General features: G+C 59.2%; 1 protein-coding gene across 1 annotated transcript in view; it reads left to right on the top strand.

Moving 5' to 3' along the window:
* Positions 1-5,670: 5,670 nt before the first annotated feature.
* The window catches only part of pros1 (protein S), a 93,981-nt gene continuing 81,679 nt past the window's right edge, over positions 5,671-17,972 (top strand). Inside the window, exon 1 of the mRNA XM_072476015.1 lies at positions 5,671-6,446. Coding sequence (XP_072332116.1) covers positions 6,389-6,446 — 58 coding nt within the window. The 5' untranslated portion in view covers positions 5,671-6,388. The remainder of the gene's footprint in view (positions 6,447-17,972) is intronic.

The raw sequence follows: 17,972 nt of genomic DNA, 5'->3' as shown, positions 1-17,972 counted from the left end.
TGCTCTGTCAACTATCTCTGCTCTACCAACTATCTCTGCTCTCCCAACTATCTCTTATCTGCCAACTATCTCTTATCTGCCAACTATCTCTGCTCTGCCAACTATCTCTTATCTGCCAACTATCTCTGCTCTCCCAACTATCTCTGCTCTGCCAACTATCTCTGCTCTCCCAACCATCTCTGCTCTGCCAACTATCTCTTATCTGCCAACTATCTCTGCTCTCCCAACTATCTCTTATCTGCCAACCATCTCTGCTCTGCCAACTATCTCTTATCTGCCAAATATCTCTGCTCTCCCAACTATCTCTTATCTGCCAACTATCTCTGCTCTACCAACTATCTCTGCGCTCCCAACTATCTCTTATCTGCCAACTATCTCTGCTCTGCCAACTATCTCTGCTCTCCCAACTATCTCTTATCTGCCAACTACCTCTGCTCTGCCAACTATCTCTGCTCTGCCAACTATCTCTTATCTGCCAACTATCTCTGCTCTGCCAACTATCTCTGCTCTGCCAACGATCTCTGCTCTCCCAACTATCTCTTATCTGCCAACTATCTCTGCTCTGCCAACTCTCTCTGCTCTGCCAACTATCTCTGCTCTCCCAACTATCTCTTATCTGCCAACTATCTCTGCTCTGCCAACTATCTCTGCTCTGCCAACTATCTCTTATCTGCCAACTATCTCTGCTCTCCCAACTATCTCTGCTCTCCCAACTATCTCTGCTCTCCCAACTATCTCTGCTCTGCCAACTATCTCTGCTCTGCCAACTATCTCTGCTCTGCCAACTATCTCTTATCTGCCAACTATCTCTGCTCTCCCAACTATCTCTTATCTGCCAACTATCTCTGCTCTGCCAACTATCTCTTATCTGCCAACTATCTCTTATCTGCCAACTATCTCTGCTCTCCCAACTATCTCTTATCTGCCAACTATCTCTGCTCTCCCAACTATCTCATATCTGCCAACTATCTCTGCTCTGCCAACTATCTCTTATCTGCCAATTATCTCTGCTCTGCCAACTATCTCTGCTCTCCCAACTATCTCTTATCTGCCAACTATCTCTGCTCTGCCAACTATCTCTGCTCTGCCAACTATCTCTGCGCTGCCAACTATCTCTTATTTGCCAACCATCTCTGCTCTCCCAACTATCTCTTATCTGCCAACTGTCTCTACTCTGCCAACTATCTCTTATCTACCAACTATCTCTGCTCTGCCAACTATCTCTTCCTGCCAACTATCTCTTATCTGCCAACTATCTCTTATCTGCCAACTATCTCTTATCTGCCAACTATCTCTGCTCTGCCAACTATCTATCTGCCAACCATCTCTGTTCTGCCAACTATCTCTGCTCTGCCAACTATCTCTTATCTGCCAACTATCTCTTATCTGCCAACTATCTCTTATCTGCCAACTATCTCTTCTCTGCCAACTATCTCTTATCTGCCAATTATCTCTGCTCTGCCAACTATCTCTGCTCTCCCAACTATCTCTTATCTGCCAACTATCTCTGCTCTGCCAACTATCTCTGCTCTGCCAACTATCTCTGCGCTGCCAACTATCTCTTATTTGCCAACTATCTCTGCTCTCCCAACTATCTCTTATCTGCCAACTGTCTCTACTCTGCCAACTATCTCTTATCTACCAACTATCTCTGCTCTGCCAACTATCTCTTCTCTGCCAACTATCTCTTATCTGCCAACTATCTCTTATCTGCCAACTATCTCTTATCAGCCAACTATCTCTGCTCTGCCAACTATCTATCTGCCAACCATCTCTGTTCTGCCAACTATCTCTGCTCTGCCAACTATCTCTTATCTGCCAACTATCTCTTATCTGCCAACTATCTCTTATCTGCCAACTATCTCTGCTCTCCCAACTATCTATCTGCCAACCATCTCTGTTCTGCCAACTATCTCTGCTCTGCCAACTATCTCTGCTCTGCCAACTGTCTCTTATTTGCCAAACTCCTCTGCTCTGCCAACTATCTCTGCTCTGCCAAGTATCTCTGCTCTGCCAACTATCTCTGCTCTGCCAACTATCTCTGCTCTGCCACTCCTGTGCTCTTTTCCTGTAGCCCTGTTCACTCCAGGGAATTTCATTATTTTTTCCATCCTGGTAGCTACACAATATGAGACAGGAGTTGTAAACTGAATGCAGTGATCAATCTCTTCCCTAGTGTTTGGGTCTGTTGTAGACACATTGATAAGGAACCCCCCCCCCTCCATCGCATGGTGGAAAGGTTTGGGAGTGTTTGCATCCTCCGTTCTTTATGTTTATCCCTCCGACAATGTTTGGCTCCAGAAACCTGTCAGCTTCCCTTGTCCTGAGTTGCTTCCCACAGCTGATCCCGCACATGGGACTTCCGTGAATGAAGATAACTGACCAAAGAGCCAGGTGGAAGACGTGAATCTTTTTGCACAGCAAAGGCAGGTTTAAAGGGGAAGAAAGTAGTGATGGGGTGAAGGGTTTGAGGAGGGAACCTCTAAGCTTAAGGAGGTGATTGCAGTGGAGAGGGTGCAGAGGAGATTCACCAGGGTGCTGCCTCGCTGGAGTGTTTCTGCCACAATGAGAATCTGGATAGACTGGGGTTGTTTTCCCTGGAGCAGAGAAGTTTGAGAGGGGACCTGATTGAAGTGGATAGAATTATGAGGGACATAGAGAGGGTGGATAGGAAGAGACTTTCCCCATTAACAGTGCGATCGATAACCAGGGGCATTGATTTAAGGTCAGGGGCAAGCGGGGGTGGGAATCTGGAACTCGCTGTCTGAAAGGGTGGGAAAGGCAGGAACCCTCACGTTTAAGAGTATTCAGGTGAGCTCTCGAAATGCCACAGCACTCAAGGCGACGGGCAAAGTGCTGAAAAATGGGATTAAAATAGATAGGTGCTCGAGGTCTGCAGTCAGAAGATCAGTTCAGTGTGATGAATGTAGGAGTTTCAGATAGAATTTATATTTATCTGGCACAATAAGGGTTAAAAGCTTGGTGTGTGTGTGACTGCTGCAGTTAACTTTTATTAATTGTCCTGGTTTAAAAGGCAGACACTTTGGCTACAAGGGAGAATTAAAGCATCGTAAAAGTTTGGTGGCATTTTGTTTATATGAAGAAGGTTCCTGGGGAGTAGATGTTTGGCCTTAGTAAGATGATGTCATTAATGGGAGGAGCCAGGGGTTTAAGCTGTCAGGTGTTGAGTTGCAGTTTGGGGGTTAAGTTCAGTTAAAGATTTGACTGTAGACAGATCAGCAGCTTTTCTCAAAGCAGTTTAATTTAAAAGATTTTGCCTGTGAACCAGAATAGCAGCCTCTGAAAAGGCTGGCAGGTTAAACAGTAGCTTGACCCAGACAACAATCTGCAGCTGAGTTCCTGAAGGATCTCTCTCTCTCTCAAAGTGGTTTATCCAAGACAATTCTTTACAGCAAGTTTCCTGAGTTGACTGTTAAATTTGGATTTTGACCTGAGATAGGTTTTGTTTGAGTGCAGATAAAAGAGAGCAGTTCAGAGCTGATGTTTCATTGTCATCTTTAAGCATTGTTAACCATTCTTTATCATGTTACAGGTAATAATAAAGTTTGTTTTAATACATCATGTCCTTATTTGTACGTGGAATTACTCCTGGAGCAAAGTATCCTTTCCTCAGAGTCTTATAAATTTCTCTGTCCAGTATCCTAGCAACTGTTGGGGTCTGGTCTGGGATTTGAATATTAGGGTCAAATGGGACATCAAAGTGCGATTGGTCCGATGAAATGAAATGAAATGAAAATCGCTTATTGTCACAAGTAGGCTTCAAATGAAGTTACTGTGAAAAGCCCCTAGTCGCCACATTCCAGCACCTGTTCAGGGAGGCTGTTACGGGAATTGAACCGTGCTGCTGGCCTGCCTTGGTCTGCTTTCAAAGCCAGTGATTTAGCCCTGTGCTAAACAGCCCCTGTTCAGTCTGGGCCAGTGACGGAATCAATGATGAGGCAACAGGGTTTACAATGGGGACTGAAAACAAAGGCTTCTGCCCTCCATATATTTAACCAAAGGAACTTATAGCTCATTCTCGACTAGAACCAGGTGACGGTGGTCCTAGAGAGACAACAGAGAGAAGTAACAAACAGAAGCAGGACTTAGGCCATTCAGCCCTTCCAGCTCTGTTTCACCATTCAACAAGACCATGGGTAATCTAGCTCAGTTCCACTTACCCACCCTACCCCCAGATCCCTCAGTGCACAGAAATCAATTAGTCTCTGATTTGAAAATCCTCAACAATTAAAAATTTGCTACAATCTCTGGGATAGAGAATGCCGAAGATTCACAGCCCTCTGAATGAGGACATTTCTCCTCCCCTCAGTCTGAAATGGTTCACCCTTTATCCCCAGACTGGGCCTCTTGTGGAATTGATTCTCCAGCCATCGAACCTCCCAAACTCCTGAAGGGTTTTATCTGTTTCAATTACTGACAGAAAGACCACCTCTCATTGTTCTAAAACCCAGGGACTATTGGCCCAGTCTCTGCAATATCTCCACATAGGACGTGATGTGGAGATGCTGGCGTACCCAAACACTTCGGGTATGCGTTCTCCAAGGTGGCCTTCAGGGCGTGCGACAATGCAGAATCGCTGAACAGAAACTGATAGCCAAGTTCTGCACACATGAGTATGACTTCAACTGGGACCTTGGATTCATGTCGCATTATATTCACCCCCCCCCCCCACCCCCCCCCCCCCCCCCCCCCCACCCCAACGATCTGGCCTGGGCTTGCAAAATCCTACTAACTGTCCTGGTTTGAGACAGTTCACACCTCTTTAACCTGGGATTATCCCTCCCTCTGGATCTGTAAAGACTTAATTACCTGCAAAGGCTTGCATTCAAAGTATCATCTTGCATCTATGACTTTGTCTATATATATGTTTCTGGTACTTACCTCTTCATTCACCTGAGGAAGGAGCAGCGCTCCGAAAGCTAGTGATTCGAAACAAACCTGTTGGACTTTAACCCGGTGTCAGATTTCTTACTGTGTCCACATTGGACAATCCCATATCAGAGAATACAGCCCCCCCCCACACGCACACACAGACACATACAGAGTACACACACAAACTGACACACACACAGAGTACACACACATACATGTATTGTGTACACACACATACAGCACACATACATGTATTGTGTACACACACACATGTATTGTGTACACACACATACAGCACACACACATACATGTATTGTGTGCACACACATACATGTATTGTACACACACACATACAGCACACACATACATGTATTGTGTACACACACATACCTGTATTGTACACACACACATACAGCACACACATACATGCATTGTGTACACACACATACAGCACACACACATACATGTATTGTGTACACACACACATACAGCACACACATACATGTATTGTGTACACACACATACAGCACACACACATACATGTATTGTGTACACACACATACAGCGCACACATACATGTATTGTGTACACACACATACAGCACACACACATACATGTATTGTGTACACACACATACAGCACACACACATACATGTATTGTGTATACACACATAGAGCAGCAGGTACGCAATTCCACCTCCCTTTCTGTTTGAAGGTTGTGATTGGAGCGGCTTCGCCCAGCCCCGGACCCGCTCCCCCTCCCCGGGCTCCAGACCGCCGGACGCGGGCACCGGGATAGAGACCGGGACAGAGACAGTGACCGGGACAGGGACACAGGGACCGGGACAGAGACAGGGGCCGGGACAGGGACAGAGACAGGGATAGAGACAGAGACAGGGACAGAGACAGAGACAGGGACAGGGACAGAGACAGGGACAGGGATAGAGACAGGGGCCGGGACAGGGACAGAGACAGGGATAGAGACAGAGACACAGGGACCGGGACAGGGACAGAGACAGGGACAGAGACAGAGACAGGGACAGAGACAGAGACAGGGACAGGGATAGAGACAGAGGCCGGGACAGGGACAGAGACAGTGACAGGGACAGGGACAGAGACAGAGACAGTGACAGGGACAGGGACAGAGACAGAGACACAGGGACCGGGACAGGGACAGAGACAGGGACAGGGATAGAGACACAGGGACCGGGACAGGGACAGAGACAGGGGCCGGGACAGAGACAGTGACAGGGACAGGGATAGAGACAGAGACACAGAGGCCGGGACAGAGACAGTGCCAGAGACAGGGACAGAGACAGAGACACAGGGACCGGGATAGAGACAGAGACACAGAGGCCGGGACAGAGTAGAGACAGGGACAGGGACAGAGACAGAGACAGGGACCGGGACAGGGACAGAGACAGGGACAGGGACCGGGACAGGGGCCGGAGGAGGTGGACCGGGGCCGGGACGCGGGGACAGAGGCGCCGCCGCGATGTCGGCGGGTCTGCGGTTCGCGGTTCTGCTCAGCCTCGTCTCCCTGACCCGGACCTGTGAGTATCTGCGGACCCTCACTACCCTCACCCTCACTACCCGGACCCTCACTACCCGGACCCTCACTACCCTCACCCTCACTACCCGGACCCTCACTACCCTCACCCTCACTGCCCGGACCCTCACTACCCTCACCCTCACTACCCGGACCCTCACTGCCCTCACACTCACTACCCTCACCCTCACTGCCCGGACCCTCACTACCCGGACCCTCACTGCCCGGACCCTTACTGCCCGGACCCTCACTACCCGAACCCTCACTACCCTCACCCTCACTACCCGGACCCTCACTGCCCGGACCCTCACTACCCGGACCCTCACTACCCTCACCCTCACTACCCGGACCCTCACTACCCTCACCCTCACTGCCCGGACCCTCACTACCCTCACCCTCACTACCCGGACCCTCACTGCCCTCACCCTCACTACCCTCACCCTCACTGCCCGGACCCTCACTACCCGGACCCTCACTGCCCGGACCCTCACTACCCGGACCCTTACTGCCCGGACCCTCACTACCCGAACCCTCACTACCCTCACCCTCACTACCCGGACCCTCACTGCCCGGACCCTCACTACCCGGACCCTCACTACCCGGACCCTCACTGCCCTCACCCTCACTGCCCGGACCCTCACTACCCTCACCCTCACTGCCCGGACCCTCACTACCCTCACCCTCACTACCTTCACCCTCACTACCCGGACCCTCACTGCCCGGACCCTCACTACCCTCACCCTCACTACCTTCACCCTCACTACCCGGACCCTCACTGCCCGGACCATCACTACCCGGACCCTCACTGCCCTCACCCTCACTGCCCGGACCCTCACTACCCTCACCCTCACTACCTGCACCCTCACTACCCGGACCCTCACTGCCCGGACCCTCACTACCCGGACCCTCACTGCCCTCACCCTCACTGCCCGGACCCTCACTACCCTCACCCTCACTGCCCGGACCCTCACTACCCTCACCCTCACTACCTTCACCCTCACTGCCCGGACCCTCACTGCCCGGACCCTCACTGCCCTCACCCTCACTACCCGGACCCTCACTGCCCTCACCCTCACTACCCGGACCCTCACTGCCCTCACCCTCACTGCCCGGACCCTCACTGCCCTCACCCTCACTGCCCGGACCCTCACTGCCCTCACCCTCACTACCCGGACCCTCACTGCCCGGACCCTCACTGCCCGGACCCTCACTGCCCGGACCCTCACTGCCCGGACCCTCACTGCCCTCACCCTCACTACCCGGACCCTCACTAACCGGACCCTCACTACCCGGACCCTCACTGCCCTCACCCTCACTGCCCTCACCCTCACTACCCGGACCCTCACTGCCCGGACCCTCACTGCCCTCACCCTCACTACCCGGACCCTCACTGCCCGGACCCTCACTACCCGGACCCTCACTAACCGGACCCTCACTACCCGGACCCTCACTGCCCGGACCCTCACTGCCCGGACCCTCACTGCCCGGACCCTCACTACCCGGACCCTCACTACCCGGACCCTCACTACCCTCACCCTCACTACCCGGACCCTCACTGCCCTCACCCTCACTACCCGGACCCTCACTGCCCTCACCCTCACTACCCGAACCCTCACTACCCTCACCCTCACTGCCCGGACCCTCACTACCCGGACCCTCACTGCCCGGACCCTCACTGCCCGGACACTCACTACCCGGACCCTCACTACCCGAACCCTCACTACCCTCACCCTCACTGCCCGGACCCTCACTACCCGGACCCTCACTGCCCGGACCCTCACTACCCGGACCCTCACTACCCGGACCCTCACTACCCTCACCCTCACTACCCGGACCCTCACTGCCCGGACCCTCACTACCCTCACCCTCACTACCCGGACCCTCACTACCCGGACCCTCACTACCCTCACCCTCACTACCCGGACCCTCACTGCCCGGACCCTCATTACCCTCACCCTCACTACCCGGACCCTCATTACCCGGACCCTCACTGCCCGGACCCTCACTACCCGGACCCTCACTACCCTCACCCTCACTACCCAGACCCTCACTACCCTCACCCTCACAACCCGGACCCTCACTGCCCTCACCCTCACTGCCCGGACCCTCACTGCCCGGACCCTCACTGCCCTCACCCTCACTACCCGGACCCTCACTAACCGGACCCTCACTACCCGGACCCTCACTGCCCGGACCCTCACTGCCCGGACCCTCACTGCCCTCACCCTCACTACCCGGACCCTCACTAACCGGACCCTCACTACCCGGACCCTCACTGCCCTCACCCTCACTGCCCTCACCCTCACTACCCGGACCCTCACTGCCCGGACCCTCACTGCCCTCACCCTCACTACCCGGACCCTCACTAACCGGACCCTCACTACCCGGACCCTCACTGCCCTCACCCTCACTACCCGGACCCTCACTACCCGGACCCTCACTACCCGGACCCTCACTGCCCTCACCGTCACTACCCGGACCCTCACTAACCGGACCCTCACTACCCTCACCCTCACTACCCGGACCCTCACTGCCCGGACTCTCACTACCCGGACCCTCACTACCCGGACCCTCACTACCCTCACCCTCACTACCCGGACCCTCACTGCCCGGACTCTCACTACCCAGACCCTCACTGCCCGGACCCTCACTGCCCGGAGCCTCACTACCCTCACCCTCACTGCCCGGACCCTCACTGCCCGGACCCTCACTGCCCGGACCCTCACTACCCGGACCCTCACTACCCGGACCCTCACTGCCCGGACCCTCACTGCTCGGACCCTCACTGCCCGGACCCTCACTACCCGGACCCTCACTACCCGGACCCTCACTACCCTCACCCTCACTACCCGGACCCTCACTGCCCTCACCCTCACTGCCCGGACCCTCACTACCCGGACCCTCACTACCCGGACCCTCACTACCCTCACCCTCACTACCCGGACCCTCACTACCCTCACCCTCACTGCCCGGACCCTCACTACCCTCACCCTCACTACCCGGACCCTCACTGCCCTCACCCTCACTACCCTCACCCTCACTGCCCGGACCCTCACTACCCGGACCCTCACTGCCCGGACCCTCACTACCCGGACCCTTACTGCCCGGACCCTCACTACCCGAACCCTCACTACCCTCACCCTCACTACCCGGACCCTCACTGCCCGGACCCTCACTACCCGGACCCTCACTACCCTCACCCTCACTACCCGGACCCTCACTACCCTCACCCTCACTGCCCGGACCCTCACTACCCTCACCCTCACTACCCGGACCCTCACTGCCCTCACCCTCACTACCCTCACCCTCACTGCCCGGACCCTCACTACCCGGACCCTCACTGCCCGGACCCTCACTACCCGGACCCTTACTGCCCGGACCCTCACTACCCGAACCCTCACTACCCTCACCCTCACTACCCGGACCCTCACTGCCCGGACCCTCACTACCCGGACCCTCACTACCCGGACCCTCACTGCCCTCACCCTCACTGCCCGGACCCTCACTACCCTCACCCTCACTGCCCGGACCCTCACTACCCTCACCCTCACTACCTTCACCCTCACTACCCGGACCCTCACTGCCCGGACCCTCACTACCCTCACCCTCACTACCTTCACCCTCACTACCCGGACCCTCACTGCCCGGACCATCACTACCCGGACCCTCACTGCCCTCACCCTCACTGCCCGGACCCTCACTACCCTCACCCTCACTACCTGCACCCTCACTACCCGGACCCTCACTGCCCGGACCCTCACTACCCGGACCCTCACTGCCCTCACCCTCACTGCCCGGACCCTCACTACCCTCACCCTCACTGCCCGGACCCTCACTACCCTCACCCTCACTACCTTCACCCTCACTGCCCGGACCCTCACTGCCCGGACCCTCACTGCCCTCACCCTCACTACCCGGACCCTCACTGCCCTCACCCTCACTACCCGGACCCTCACTGCCCTCACCCTCACTGCCCGGACCCTCACTGCCCTCACCCTCACTGCCCGGACCCTCACTGCCCTCACCCTCACTACCCGGACCCTCACTGCCCGGACCCTCACTGCCCGGACCCTCACTGCCCGGACCCTCACTGCCCGGACCCTCACTGCCCTCACCCTCACTACCCGGACCCTCACTAACCGGACCCTCACTACCCGGACCCTCACTGCCCTCACCCTCACTGCCCTCACCCTCACTACCCGGACCCTCACTGCCCGGACCCTCACTGCCCTCACCCTCACTACCCGGACCCTCACTGCCCGGACCCTCACTACCCGGACCCTCACTAACCGGACCCTCACTACCCGGACCCTCACTGCCCGGACCCTCACTGCCCGGACCCTCACTGCCCGGACCCTCACTACCCGGACCCTCACTACCCGGACCCTCACTACCCTCACCCTCACTACCCGGACCCTCACTGCCCTCACCCTCACTACCCGGACCCTCACTGCCCTCACCCTCACTACCCGAACCCTCACTACCCTCACCCTCACTGCCCGGACCCTCACTACCCGGACCCTCACTGCCCGGACCCTCACTGCCCGGACACTCACTACCCGGACCCTCACTACCCGAACCCTCACTACCCTCACCCTCACTGCCCGGACCCTCACTACCCGGACCCTCACTGCCCGGACCCTCACTACCCGGACCCTCACTACCCGGACCCTCACTACCCTCACCCTCACTACCCGAACCCTCACTGCCCGGACCCTCACTACCCTCACCCTCACTACCCGGACCCTCACTACCCGGACCCTCACTACCCTCACCCTCACTACCCGGACCCTCACTGCCCGGACCCTCATTACCCTCACCCTCACTACCCGGACCCTCATTACCCGGACCCTCACTGCCCGGACCCTCACTACCCGGACCCTCACTACCCTCACCCTCACTACCCAGACCCTCACTACCCTCACCCTCACAACCCGGACCCTCACTGCCCTCACCCTCACTGCCCGGACCCTCACTGCCCGGACCCTCACTGCCCTCACCCTCACTACCCGGACCCTCACTAACCGGACCCTCACTACCCGGACCCTCACTGCCCGGACCCTCACTGCCCGGACCCTCACTGCCCTCACCCTCACTACCCGGACCCTCACTAACCGGACCCTCACTACCCGGACCCTCACTGCCCTCACCCTCACTGCCCTCACCCTCACTACCCGGACCCTCACTGCCCGGACCCTCACTGCCCTCACCCTCACTACCCGGACCCTCACTAACCGGACCCTCACTACCCGGACCCTCACTGCCCTCACCCTCACTACCCGGACCCTCACTACCCGGACCCTCACTACCCGGACCCTCACTGCCCTCACCGTCACTACCCGGACCCTCACTAACCGGACCCTCACTACCCTCACCCTCACTACCCGGACCCTCACTGCCCGGACTCTCACTACCCGGACCCTCACTACCCGGACCCTCACTACCCTCACCCTCACTACCCGGACCCTCACTGCCCGGACTCTCACTACCCAGACCCTCACTGCCCGGACCCTCACTGCCCGGAGCCTCACTACCCTCACCCTCACTGCCCGGACCCTCACTGCCCGGACCCTCACTGCCCGGACCCTCACTACCCGGACCCTCACTACCCGGACCCTCACTGCCCGGACCCTCACTGCTCGGACCCTCACTGCCCGGACCCTCACTACCCGGACCCTCACTACCCGGACCCTCACTACCCTCACCCTCACTACCCGGACCCTCACTGCCCTCACCCTCACTGCCCGGACCCTCACTACCCGGACCCTCACTGCCCGGACCCTCACTGCCCGGACCCTCACTACCCGGACCCTCACTGCCCGGACCCTCACTACCCGGACCCTCACTACCCGAACCCTCACTACCCTCACCCTCACTGCCCGGACCCTCACTACCCGGACCCTCACTGCCCGGACCCTCATTACCCGGACCCTCACTACCCGGACCCTCACTACCCTCACCCTCACTACCCGGACCCTCACTGCCCGGACCCTCACGCCCCTCACCCTCACTACCCGGACCCTCACTAACTGGACCCTCACTACCCTCACCCTCACTACCCGGACCCTCACTGCCCGGACCCTCACTACCCTCACCCTCACTACCCGGACCCTCATTACCCGGACCCTCACTGCCCGGACCCTCACTACCCGGACCCTCACTACCCTCACCCTCACTACCCAGACCCTCACTACCCTCACCCTCACTACCCGGACCCTCATTACCCGGACCCTCACTGCCCGGACCCTCATTACCCGGACCCTCACTACCCTCACACTCACTACCCAGACCCTCACTGCCCGGACCCTCACTACCCGGACCCTCACTACCCGGACCCTCATTACCCGGACCCTCACTACCCGGACCCTCACTACCCGGACCCTCATTACCCGGACCCTCACTACCCGGACCCTCATTACCCGGACCCTCACTGCTCTCACCCTCACTACCCGGACCCTCACTACCCGAACCCTCACTAACCTCACCCTCACTGCCCGGACCCTCACTACCCGGACCCTCACTGCCCTCACCCTCACCGCCCGGACCCTCACTGCCCTCACCCTCACTGCCCGGACCCTCACTACCCTCACCCTCACTACCCGGACCCTCACTGCCCGGACCCTCACTACCCGGACCCTCACTGCCCGGACCCTCACTACCCGGACCCTCACTACCCGAACCCTCACTACACTCACCCTCACTGCCCGGACCCTCACTACCCGGACCCTCACTGCCCAGACCCTCACTACCCGGACCCTCACTACCTGGACCCTCACTACCCTCACCCTCACTACCCGGACCCTCACTGCCCGGACCCTCACCCTCACTACCCGGACCCTCACTGCCCGGACCCTCACTACCCTCACCCTCACTACCCGGACCCTCATTACCCGGACCCTCACTGCCCGGACCCTCACTACCCGGACCCTCACTACCCTCACCCTCACTACCCAGACCCTCACTACCCTCACCCTCACTACCCGGACCCTCATTACCCGGACCCTCACTGCCCGGACCCTCATTACCCGGACCCTCACTACCCTCACCCTCACTACCCAGACACTCACTGCCCGGACCCTCACTACCCGGACCCTCACTACCCGGACCCTCATTACCCGGACCCTCACTACCCGGACCCTCACTACCCGGACCCTCATTACCCGGACCCTCACTACCCGGACCCTCACTACCCGGACCCTCACTGCCCGGACCCTCACTACCCGGACCCTCACTACCCGGACCCTCACTGCCCGGACCCTCACTACCCGGACCCTCACTGCCCGGACCCTCACTACCCGGACCCTCACTGCCCGGACCCTCACTACCCTCACCCACACTGCCCGGACCCTCACTGCCCGGACCCTCACTACCCTCACCCTCACTACCCGGACCCTCACTGCCCGGACGCACACTACCCTCACCCTCACTGCCCGGACCCTCACTAGCGGACCCTCACTACCCGGACCCTCACTGCCCGGACCCTCACTAGCGGACCCTCACTGCCCGGACCCTCATTACCCTCACCCTCACTACCCGGACCCTCACTGCCCTCACCCTCACTGCCCGGACCCTCACTGCCCTCACCCTCACTGCCCGGACCCTCACTACCCTCACCCTCACTACCCGGACCCTCACTGCCCGGACCCTCACTACCTTCACCCTCACTACCCGGACCCTCACTACCCGGACCCTCACTGCCCTCACCTTCACTACCCGGATCCTCACTACCCTCACCCTCACTACCCGGATCCTCACTACCCGGTCCCTCACTGCCCGGACCCTCACTACCCTCACCCTCACTACCCGGACCCTCACTACCCGGAGCCTCACTACACGGACCCTCACTACCCGGACCCTCACTACCCTCACCCTCACTACCCGGATCCTCACTGCCCGGACCCTCGATACCCAGACCCTCACTACCCGGACTCTCACTACCCTGACCCTCACTACCCTCACCCTCACTACCCGGACCCTCACTACCCTCACCCTCACTACCCTCACCCTCACTACCCGGACCCTCACTGCCCGGATCCTCACTACCCGGACCCTCACTGCCCGGACCCTCACTACCCGGACCCTCACTACCAGGACCCTCACTGCCCGGACCCTCACTGCCCGGACCCTCATTACCCGGACCCTCACTGCCCGGACCCTCACTACCCGGACCTTCACTACCCGGATCCTCACTACCCGGACCCTCACTGCCCGGACCCTCACTACCCGGACCCTCACTGCCCGGGCCCTCACTACCCGGACCCACACTACCCAGATCCTCACTACCCGGACCCTCACTGCCCGGACCCTCACTACCCGGACCCTCACTACCCTCACCCTCACTACCCAGACCCTCACTACCCACTCCCTCACTACCCAGACCCTCACTACCCGGACCCTCACTGCCCGGACCCTCACTACCCGGACCCTCACTACCCTCACCCTCACTACCCAGACCCCCACTACCCAGACCCTCACTACCCTCACCCTCACTACCCGGACCCTCACTACCCTCACCCTCACTACCCGGACCCTCACTGCCCTCACCTCACTGCCCGGACCCTCACTACCCCGAACCTCACTACCCGGACCCTCACTACCCGGACCCTCACTACCCAGACCCTCACTACCCGGATCCTCACTACCCGGACCCTCACTGCCCGGACCCTCACTACCCGGACCCTCACTACCCGGACCCTCACTGCCTGGACCCTCACTACCCTCACCCTCACTACCCTCACACTCACTACCCTCACCCTCACTGCCCTCACCCTCACTACCCTCACCCTCACTACCCGGACCCTCACTGCCCGGACCCTCACTGCCCGGACCCTCACTAGCCTCACCCTCACTACCCGGACCCTCACTGCCCGTACCCTCACTACCCTCACCCTCACTACCCGGACCCTCACTACCCGGACCCTCACTGCCCTCACCCACACTACCCGGACCCTCACTACCCGGACCCTCACTGCCCTCACCCACACTACCCTCACCCTCACTACCCTCACCCTCACTACCCGGACCCTCACTGCCCGGGCCCTCACTACCCTCACCCTCACTGCCCGGACCCTCACTGCCCGGACGCTCACTACCCTCACCCTCACTACCCTCACCCTCACCCTCACTACCCTCACCCTCACTGCCCTCACCCTCACTACCCTCACCCTCACTACCCGGACCCTCATTACCCGGACCCTCACTGCCCGGACCCTCACTGCCCGGACCCTCACTACCCTCACCCTCACTACCCGGACCCTCACTGCCCGGACCCTCACTACCCTCACCCTCACTACCCGGACCCTCACTACCCGGACCCTCACTGCCCTCACCCACACTACCCGGACCCTCACTACCCGGACCCTCACTGCCCTCACCCACACTACCCTCACCCTCACTACCCGGACCCTCACTACCCGGACCCTCACTGCCCGGACCCTCACTACCCGGACCCTCACTGCCCGGGCCCTCAATACCCTCGCACTCACTACCCAGACCCTCACTGCCCGGACCCTCACTGCCCAGACCCTCACTGCCCGGACCCTCACTGCCCGGACCCTCACTACCTTCACCCTCACTACCCGGACCCTCACTACCCGGACCCTCACTACCTTCACCCTCACTACCCGGACCCTCACTACCCGGACCCTCACTGCCCTCACCCTCACTACCCGGATCCTCACTCCTCTCACCCTCACTACCCGGACCCTCACTACCCGGACCCTCACTGCCCGGACCCTCACTACCCGGACCCTCACTACCCGGACCCTCACTACCCGGACCCTCACTACCCGGACCCTCACTACCCGGACCCTCACTACCCGGATCCTCACTGCCCGGACCCTCGCTACCCAGATCCTCACTACCCGGACTCTCACTTCCCGGACCCTCACTACCCTCACCCTCACTACCCGGACCCTCACTACCCTCACCCTCACTACCCTCACCCTCACTACCCGGACCCTCACTGCCCGGATCCTCACTACCCGGACCCTCACTGCCCAGACCCTCACTACCCGGACCCTCACTACCAGGACCCTCACTGCCCGGACCCTCACTGCCCGGACCGTCACTACCCGGACCCTCACTGCCCGGACCCTCACTACCCGGACCTTCACTACCCGGATCCTCACTACCCGGACCCTCACTGCCCGGACCCTCACTACTCGGACCCTCACTGCCCGGGCCCTCACTACCCGGACCCACACTTCCCGGATCCTCACTACCCACTCCCTCACTACCCACTCCCTCACTACCCAGACCCTCACTACCCGGACCCTCACTGCCCGGACCCTCACTACCCGGACCCTCACTACCCTCACCCTCACTACCCAGACCCTCACTCCCCAGACCCTCACTACCCTCACCCTCACTACCCGGACCCTCACTACCCTCACCCTCACTACCCGGACCCTCACTGCCCTCACCCTCACTGCCCGGACCCTCTCTACCCCGACCCTCACTACCCGGACCCTCACTACCCGGACCCTCACTACCCGGACCCTCACTACCCGGATCCTCACTACCCGGTCCTCACTGCCCGGACCCTCACTACCCGGACCCTCACTACCCGGACCCTCACTGCCCGGACCCTCACGACCCGGACCTTCACTACCCTCACCCTCACTACCCGGATCCTCACTACCCTCACACTCACTACCCAGACCCTCACTACCCAGACCCTCACTACCCTCACCCTCACTACCCGGACCCTCACTACCCTCACCCTCACTACCCGGACCCTCACTGCCCTCACCCTCACTGCCCGGACCCTCACTGCCCGGATCCTTACTACCCTCAGCCTCACTGCCCGGACCCTCACTACCCTCACCCTCACTACCCGGACCCTCACTACCCTCACCCTCACTACCCTCACCCTCACTACCCGGACCCTCACTACCCGGACTCTCACTACCCTTACCCTCAATACCCTCACCCTCACTACCCGGACACTCACTACCCGGACCCTCACTACCCTCACCCTCACTACCCGGATCCTCACTACCCGGACCCTCACTACCCTCACCCTCACTACCCGGACCCTCACTACCCTCACCCTCAATACCCTCACCCTCACTACCCGGATCCTCACTACCCGGACCATCACTACCCGGACCATCAATACCCTCAACCTCACTACCCGGACCCTCACTACGCAGACCCTCACTACCCTCACCCTCACTACCCTCACCCTCACTACCCGGACCCTCACTACCCGGACTCTCACTACCCTCACCCTCAATACCCTCACCCTCACTACCCGGACACTCACTACCCAGACCCTCACTACCCTCACCCTCACTACCCGGATCCTCACTACCCGGACCCTCACTACCCTCACCCTCACTACCCGGACCCTCACTACCCTCACCCTCAATACCCTCACCCTCACTACCCGGATCCTCACTACCCGGACCATCACTACCCGGACCATCAATACCCTCAACCTCACTACCCGGACACTCACTACCTGGACCCTCACTACCCGTACCCTCACGACCCTCAACCTCACTACACGGACCCTCACTGCCCG

This window comes from Scyliorhinus torazame, chromosome 15 (assembly GCF_047496885.1).
Source record: "Scyliorhinus torazame isolate Kashiwa2021f chromosome 15, sScyTor2.1, whole genome shotgun sequence".
Lineage (NCBI taxonomy): Eukaryota > Metazoa > Chordata > Chondrichthyes > Carcharhiniformes > Scyliorhinidae > Scyliorhinus > Scyliorhinus torazame.
Note: the sequence above shows the minus strand (reverse complement) of the source record. Positions and strands in the feature narration are given on the sequence as shown.